The sequence below is a fragment of the Bidens hawaiensis genome, unplaced genomic scaffold (genome assembly GCF_021521415.1).
Source record: "Bidens hawaiensis isolate Kalapana, Puna unplaced genomic scaffold, B.hawaiensis_p1.1 tig00062525_1, whole genome shotgun sequence".
Lineage (NCBI taxonomy): Eukaryota > Viridiplantae > Streptophyta > Magnoliopsida > Asterales > Asteraceae > Bidens > Bidens hawaiensis.
Genome location: NW_027501224.1, coordinates 5,224 through 14,323, shown reverse-complemented (window position 1 = coordinate 14,323; position 9,100 = coordinate 5,224). Strand labels below are relative to the sequence as shown.

General features: G+C 36.3%; 1 protein-coding gene across 1 annotated transcript; it reads right to left on the bottom strand.

Moving 5' to 3' along the window:
* Positions 1-3,714: 3,714 nt before the first annotated feature.
* On the bottom strand, positions 3,715-4,140 carry LOC143603725 (uncharacterized). Its single transcript, XM_077080441.1, has one exon. It carries the CDS (start codon positions 4,138-4,140, stop codon positions 3,715-3,717), a length of 426 nt encoding a protein of 141 aa, XP_076936556.1.
* Positions 4,141-9,100: the final 4,960 nt, after the last annotated feature.

The window sequence follows — 9,100 nt, the reverse complement described above, 5'->3', positions numbered from 1 at the left end:
CTTAAAATCTATTGAGCATTGTGATATTTGTCCTAAGGCACAACAACATAAATTGCCATTTCCTACTAGTACCACATCAACTAGTAAAATTTTTGAGCTAATTCATATAGATGTTTGGGGGCGTATCATACACCTACATATGATGTTTTTAGATATTTTCTAACTAAAATGAATGATTTCAGTAGGACCACATAGACACACTAACTTAAATGGATGATTTCAGTAGGATCACATAGACACACTTGCTTTTAACAAAAAGCAATGTTTTCCTATACTTCAATATTTTATTGAAATGGTTAGCAACAAGTTTGGCATCACTGTGAAATGCATCAGATCCGATAATGCTTTTGAATTAGGGTCTACTTGTTGAGTAAAGGAATGGTTCATTAGACCACTTGCGTAGCTGTCCCTCAACAAAACGACATTGTTGAAAGAAAGCATAACATTTGCTTGAAATCTTAAGAGCTCTTATATTTCAATCTAAACTGCCAGTTCAGTTTTGGGGTGATTGTGTGTTAACTGTAACACATTTAATCAAACGGTTTCCTACTGGAATGTTTAACAATAAAATCCCTTATGAGGTTTTAATAGGTAAAGCTCCTTTATATGATCATCTAAAGTCTTTTGGTTGTCTTGCTTATGCTTCCACCTTAACTTATGGAAGAGATAAATTTAAACCAAGGGTTATGCCTTGTGTTTTTCTGGATATCCTCTTAGTAAAAAGACATACAAATCATATGACCTTGACACAAACAAAGTTGTCATATCACGAGATGTTTTCTTTGAAGTTTTATTTCCCTCTATAACTAAGTCCAAATATAGTTTCATTATGCCATCTATTGATATTATCAATCGATTTTTTGATGATCCTTTGTCTACCCCTCTTTCTACTCATACTGGTTCTGCTCCTAATCCTTCATCTTCCATTCTTATCCCTGTTCCTTTTCCTAATTCTCACCATGATCTTGTTCGAAGATCTTTGAGAAAATCTGTTTTGCCCTCATACTTAAATGACAATGTTTGCAACAACTCTGAATCTTCTCATTGTTGTTTCCACACTGTCACTAATTCTTCTCTTCTCCTATCTCTTGTTTCTTCTCATCTTCTTCCTTCCAGCCAGTCTCTCACCCGACCAATCTCTAATTTACATGAGCCTACTTCGTATAAGGAAGCTGCTGGTATTCCTGAATGTCAAGATGCCATGCATGCTGAGTTTAAGGCTCTTGAAACCAATCAAACTTGGGTTGTTACTGATCTCCCCGGGAAATAAAGCCATTAAGTGCAAATGGGTGTTTAAAGTTAAACACAGTGCGGATGGGACTGTTGAACACTGTAAGGTTAGATTGGTGGTGAGAGGAGATACTAAAAAAGAAGGGATTGATTACACTGAAATCTTTTCTCCTGTTATCAAGATGACCATTATTAGAAGCCTTGTAACTGTTGCTACAAAGAGAAGTTGGCCTCTATTTCAGCTAGATGTTATAACCCTTTTCTTCATGGGTATTTAGATGAATATATATATATATATATATATATATATATATATATATATATATATATATATATATATCTTGGTATGCAACTTTCTGGTGATCAAGTGTTGAAACTTTAGAAATCCTTATATGGTTTGATACAGGCTTCTAGACAATGGTTTGGTAAATTGTCATCTACTTTAACGTCAAGAGGGTATTCCCAGTATTTTATGTCGTTGTATATGCCGATGGCATATTACTTACTGGGAACAATTTAGAAGACATCAATAATCTCAAAACTTTCCTGGATTCGACCTTCAAAATCAAGGATCTTGGAAGCCTCAATTATTTTTTGGGTATGTAAGTTTTTAACATTACTATAGGTGTTATCATGTGTCAAAGGAAGTTCGCTAAAGATATGCTTTCTGAATTTGATACTTCTAATCTTTCTATCTCAAATTATCCATTGCCTCATCATTTGCAACTTCGAGCTCATGAGGGAGTTACTCTTGATAACCCTTTACAATACAAGAAGCTTGTTAGCAAACTTAATTATGTTACTCATACTCGACCTGATCTTGCTTTTACTGTTAACTTTCTAAGGAAATTCATGCAAGATCCGAGGATTTCTCATCGGAATGCACCGATTCATACCCTATCATGTGTCAAAGGAACTTTATCTCAAGGTTAATTTTTTAATAATAATCATTCTTTTAATCTGCAGTCCTTTTGTGACTCCGACTGGTTTGAGTGTCCTAGTACTCGTCGATCGGTCAGTGGCTTTTATGTTTCTCCTGGCGGCTCTCCGATTTCTTGTAAATCTAAGAAGCAACCTACTGCTTCTTTGAGCTTGGCTGAAGCCGAGTACCGTTCTCTTCGACGAGTGAATGCTGAACTTGCTTGCGTGACAAGACTACTCTCGGAGTTCAAAGTTCCCAACATTAATCCTGTCTTGCTTAAATGTGATAGTCAAGCTGCAATTTATATTGGCAAGAATCATGTTTTTCTTGAGCGAACTAAACACATTGAAATTGCCTGTCATTTTGTTCGTGAAAAGTTGCAAGAGGGACTGATCACTTTGGAGATACCAAAACGAATGATCAAGTTGCAGGCATTTTTACTTAGAGCTTACCAAAGTCTCCTTTTCACTTGTTATGCAAGTTGAGGTTTTCTCAATCTCCAACTTAAGGGGGGATGTGAGCGTATATGTTTATACGCTGTTTAACATATGCGCTGCATATGTTTTAGTATACATATAGTTTTCTTGTTTCTTTTGGTTGTAATTTTCATTCTGATGAAACAAATTTTTCCTTCTCTGCTTCTCTTCTTTTCTTTTCTTTCTGTGTCATTGTTCTTCAATGATTAAATACTATACGTTCTTTTTTGTTTTCTTCTCTTGACTAAACCTCCTTATTTTATTCCTTCAGTGTTTATTTGATGGTGACTAAAATATTGTAATTGGTAGGTATTAAAATAAGACAAGTCTTAGAATTCTCATCTTTGTATGTGGTATCCCTATTGATTTGACATTTTCTTAAACAAGCCATGCAACGGTAATCTTAGAACCCTCGTCATTTATGTGGTCTGTTGTTAATGCATGGTAGATTACCTATGTTAAATATTTGTGGCGGTCCAGAAATTAAAACCGCCCAAAATTGGTGTGGGTGGGATGGGGCTTCTAATTATGTAGTGTTTCATTTATTTAGGGTTTCTTAAACAAAACCCTACGGTAGGTCGGGTTACAGGTGCACGAACAATTATTATAATTTGTATTTGTTTAATAATGTAATACCTTTATTTGTAAGATGTAAATTTAATGTAGTTAGTGACTTGTTATGATCGGTTATGACGCATTAGTGTACTAGTTATAACAAGCATGTGCCACTAACACCAAAATAACTTGCCACGGCTATAATATGGCTTCATGAAAAGTAAACAAGTGACTAACATTTTTCAATGCCCATTCATATATTAGTTATAGTAAGCCTGTGTCCCTAACATCAAAACAACTTATTTTGACCTATTGTGGTTTCATGCAAACTAGACAACTCAGCAACACATTACAAGAACCGGCCATTAGTATACCAACACGTGATTAACATAAAGACAATTTATGACCCAATATTACTCTATGTAACAAAAACAACCCAATATATAGAACATCTTTTATATTTCTTGTTAGCTAGTACTTGACAATAAACCAAAAATTATGGAAAAGATACTCAAGTAATGCATGCATGAACTAAGCGGATACATTGGACTTCAACTTCATAACCTCCCTATCAACAGCTTTCTTCAAGAAACTTTCTTCATCTAGTATCATCTGAACAGGCAAGAACCCAAGATCATTCGCCATTGCAAGCATCATCCTCTTCGTCTCGGCTTTAAACTCCTCCAAATCCACCGTCCCATTCGAATCACGGTCAAACAACAAAAACAAGGAATCATAAATATGAGAGAGCTCTTCAGGGTCGGGTTTCACATCAATACCAAAATGGGTTTCAATCATTCTTAAAGACTGTAGTTCTTTCAACATCTCCGAATATGATAAGAGACCATCATGGTTTGTATCTAAGTAAGTGAAACGATCTTGAACCGAATCGTTGAATGCTTGATCGTCTTCAATAAAGCCGAGAATGATGGTACCGTCTAGTAACTCAACACTCATTTTTTCTCTGTTTTCTTTGTTGTAAATTTGTTGGTATGGAGTTGATTATGGGTTAATTAGTAATATATATAGATGTTAAATATATATGTTTATGCTCAATGGTTTCATGGTGTTTGAACTTCAAACAACGCGGGTGTCTTGTGGTTTTTGACTTGATTATTTTATTCTATCTTTTATTCTTTTGAGACATTATTCTTTTATTCTATCATAATCCGTGTAGCAAAGGCAATTGTTTTACTGTGACAATTGTAGTTCTTCTAGAAAAGATAAAATTAACTTTCTAGATAAAATTCTAAATCATCAAATCAAATATTCTCGCGTTTTTATATTAAGAAGAAAATAAATAAAAATTGATATAGGATTAAAACCGTTAAAAGTTGAAAATCAAAGCTATAAATGATGGAATCTGGGTTTGATAGTTAGAGAAAGTAACATATAGGTAGCTGTGATATAATATAATCGGCTCGTTAAGAGGTTTACACCATTACTTGTGGGCCTAGTAGTTTTAGTCTTTTAGAGTAGCACATGTAAGAGCATTCTCATCTAACCTCCTATCCTTAAAACAAAAATTACACTAAAACTCATTATATTTTCTCTCTTAATTTCAATTAAATAATACTTTTGATACATTTATCATTAACTTTTCTCTTTCTCTCACTCACAACCACTTTCAAAAAATATTAAAAAAAATTATAGGGGGTGAATGATAACTTTTCAAATATACAGAAAAATCATGATTTTTCTAAAATATAAAAATATTCAATCACAACACCCAAAATCACTCTTTAAATTATAAAAACACCCCTCATATAAAATGAGAGGTTGGATGAGAATGCTCTATATTAGTTATTTTCTAACTTCTTTTGAGTATTTCCAATTAGTCCACTAGGATAAACTCTGTATTGGCCCCCATAGAAAAGGCTTATTAGACCTTCCACAATGCATTGCATTTATGGTGCATTTGGAGAGGTGGAGGTGATGTGGAGTGTGACATGGAAGAGAGAGAGAAAAGAGAGAATGTGTAAAATCATTGGCCACGTACACATATTTAAAGAGAGAGAAAGAAATTGTGAGTAATGGGTATTATATGTAGAAAGAGAAAGATGGAAGAGATTGAGTAGTGGAGTGATGTGGCAAAGATTTTTGCTAAGTATTTTAGTTTGCATTGGATATAATCTTATATCTTTACGTAGATATTTGAGTTTTTCACTTTATCCAAAGAAACATGGGATTTTGAAACAATACATTGGGTCACATGTTGGTGGTCTAGTATGAATGTATTTATAAGTTGTAGTGTAGTAGTATGAGTCAATTGTTAAAAAAAGTTACGTAAATAATATCAGTGTAGATTTTAGAACTCATTGCATATGGAATACATGCCGGTAAATGAGAATATGCATTTTGACAAGATTTTTACTCATGCTTTACGGTTGCCTGTTAGTGTGAGGTCTATTTGCCACGGACCATCCCTTGGTAATTATGTCAATAAATGACAATCCAATACCTATTAAACAATTAGTGACATTGTACCTTCGTTTTTGTTTTCCTCCCTTGAGTAAACCTCCTTATTTTATACGTACCGTCAATGTTTATTTGGTGGTGACTAATTAAAATACGATAGGTCTTAGCATCCTCATTTTTGTATGTGGTATCCTCATTGACGCATGATAAGTCACATATGTTATCGTGGTGCCAATTTAGTTTGTTAAAAATGGTGGCGTTGATTTGATGTTGGTAAAAACAAAACCTTACAATGATATTCTTAGAAGCCTCGTTTTTATGTGGTGTGTTGTTATAAATGACCCGTGCTAAATATTTGCGGTGGTCTAGAAATTAAGCCCGTCTAAAATTGGTGTGGATGGGATGGGGTTCTAATTATACAGTGTTACATTTATTTAGGGTTGGGTATATGGTGTCTCGGTACCTTAAACAAAATTTTATGGTAGGTAGGGTTACAAGTGCACGAACAATTATTATAATTTCTATTTGTTTGAAAATGTAATATATTTATTTGTAAGATGTAGAAATTTATTGTAGTTAGTGATTTGTGAGCCCAAAAGGCACAAACGTAGTTTAAAAGGCACAAAGGGAGCCAAAATGCATAAACAGAGCCCGGAAGGCACTAACGGTGCCCAAAAGGTACAAAGAAATTTAAAAGACACAAACAGAGTCTAAAAGACAGTAACGGAGCTTAAAAAGACACAAAGGGGCTTAAAGGGCATAAATGTAGCATTCTCAAAATTTTGATCCAAATTTGACAACAAAGTAAAAATAAGGGATCAAAAATATTCTCAAAATAAATAATAGGAAAATGAGATAAGGAAATAAAAACATCCCATGTTAAGAAAATAAGAGAGTTCATCCCACATGAAAAAAAAGACCAAGACGTGACAAGTTACCAAAGACAAGGGATCAAAACTGAAAATTCGAATCTAGGAACCCATCGCACTACGGGACGGGCAAGAAACAAGCCCATCGTGGGGCCTGATTCACGCCAATCAAGAAAGGGGCGGTGTGCGCTACGCAATGGATCAGCCCAGAAGTCCGCCGCGATACGCGACTTAACCTTCACGGTGAAGTGACACGTGTGACCACGTGACACAACCTGAAAGACCACGTGTCACCACGTGGCAGTCTCTTATTATGACGAGTCATCGCAATACGCGATGGGCTGAGTAATCAGCCTATAAAAGGGGGTGTCACGGCATAACCCTCTCCTCAAACCAAAACACCTTCATTTTCACATAGTTAGCCTCGGGAAGTGTGTCGGTTCTCATAGCGCATGCCAAGCTTCGAAGTTCCGACGGTTTAAGCCCTAGAACGCGATATAGAGGAGAAGTGCTGTTCGATCAGTCTTAGGCGTCTAACTCCGAATATCGAATATAGGTAGGGGTTCTGTAACACCCCGACCGATGGCAGATTATACATAGGGGCGCCACGTATTGTTTCATTACTCGTGACACTATTTGGGTGTAAATATTTAATAAATACATTTTCATTGCGCACGCGCAGAACACGAATCGTAAAGTAACATAAATCATATCATAACTCAAAATATCCAAATAACATAATTCGTCTTGTTACATTTTAATCTAGGTCCAAAGAAAAAGAAAAACATCCTACGTGTCCTTGAGATTCCCAAAAGCAGCTACAGCAAACCTGAACATGTGTTAAAATAAAACGTCAACACTTGCGTGTCGGTGAGAAATCAAGTTTAATAGATATAAATAGATAATAAACACTGCGCGCAACATGTGCTTAACTGGAGTTTAACATAGGGTGTAATCAGATTGTGATCAAGCCTTAGATCATAGCTCATAGTTCAATCCGTGCTCCCAATCGAGCACAAAAACAATAAATCATACGTGCATGTGTAAACAAAATAAGAAAACCGTAAACGATAGGTCTCCCGTGTTCATCTAATGGATCCATGAAAACTTCGGAATAGGCCGAACAAAGCGGTTAATGATTCACACATACAAATAAACAGCCAAGTAAACGTCCATAACACATGGGGTTTTGCGCACATAAATTTCATAAACAAGTTTAAGACTCAAGTTGTACGAACACATGAACATCCCAAAACATTAAAAAATAAAAGGGGATTAAGTACGAGATTACTCACTTGTAAACGGTGTGTTGAAAGATAATGCAAGAACCAACTTTTAAACAAGCACAAGTTAACCTATAAATAAGAGGTTATTGGTTTAACGATTGGTTTTTATGCCTTGAATATATGCAGTAAGTATCGATTTTTGTTAGTTAAACAAATTAAAACAAAGTATATATATTTATATTTACCGAGATCTGGGCAGAACAGAAGAGAAGAAGGAGGCAAAGAGAGGAGTTGGAGGCGCTGAAGATCTTCGGCATAGGGCAAAGGGAGAGGGATTTGAGGAGTGTTTAAGTGTAGTGTGTGAAGTGTTAACTAAATAGTTTTATTTATAGGAAAACCCTAGGGAACACAATCCCTTAAAAAGGGGAAAAGATCTTATCAAATCAAGCAAAAGATATTAAAAAGCACAAGAAAACAAAAGCAAAAGATATTAAAAGATTTGCCGGCAGCTGCAGGGGGATGGGGAAAAGCTGGGAGATTTCAGAAAAACACTGTTCAAGACATGCAAAAGAAGATTTCAAAAGATTATGTCAGTCACTTTTTCTGTCAACCAATAGGATTGGTGCGCATGCTGCGCCGAAAGTGGCTTTTCGGACAGATGTCGGAACTGACCTACAGTGCTCATACAAAAGATAAGATATTTCAAAAGCATACAGGCTGACCTAAACAGAAGAAAAGGCTTAAGGTCTAGCGCGAGAAGATTCGAGCGCGCGCGAGGTCGGAGGCAGACAGAGAACAATTCTAAGCGCGCCGCGGGAAGAACTATAATCCTTAGCGCGTCGCGAGAAAACTACAATCCTTAGCGCGTCGCGGGAAGAACTACAATTCTTAGCGCGCCGCGGGAAGAACTATAATCCTTAGCGCGCCGCGGGAAGAACTACCATTCTTAGCGCGCCGCGGGAAGAACTACAATCCTTAGCGCGCCGCGGGAAGAACTACAATCCTTAGCGCGCCGCGGGAAGAACTACCATTCTTAGCGCGCTGTGGGAACAGTTCGCCTCGCGTATCGCAGGAACAGTCGGTCTTCGCGCAGGCTTCCTTGTAAGGAGTCTGGCGCGTGGAGCTGCGCAGACATCCTTAGGCGGGAAGAACCAAAGGACAAGCAAAGAGTTAAAAGGGTTTCAAGGCTTAAGGGTTAAGCAGAGGGGCGGGACGGCGACAAGAGAGAAAAGAGGCGGGACGGCGACAAGAGAGAAAAGAGAGGCGGGACGGCGACAAGAAATTATTATTATTAGTAAGTAATATAAAAATATATATATAATTTTTGATTTATTTAATGTAAATTTACAAAGATTAATAATCAAAATTTTAAATTATAAAAGAATCGGATTCTAAAACGGGTAC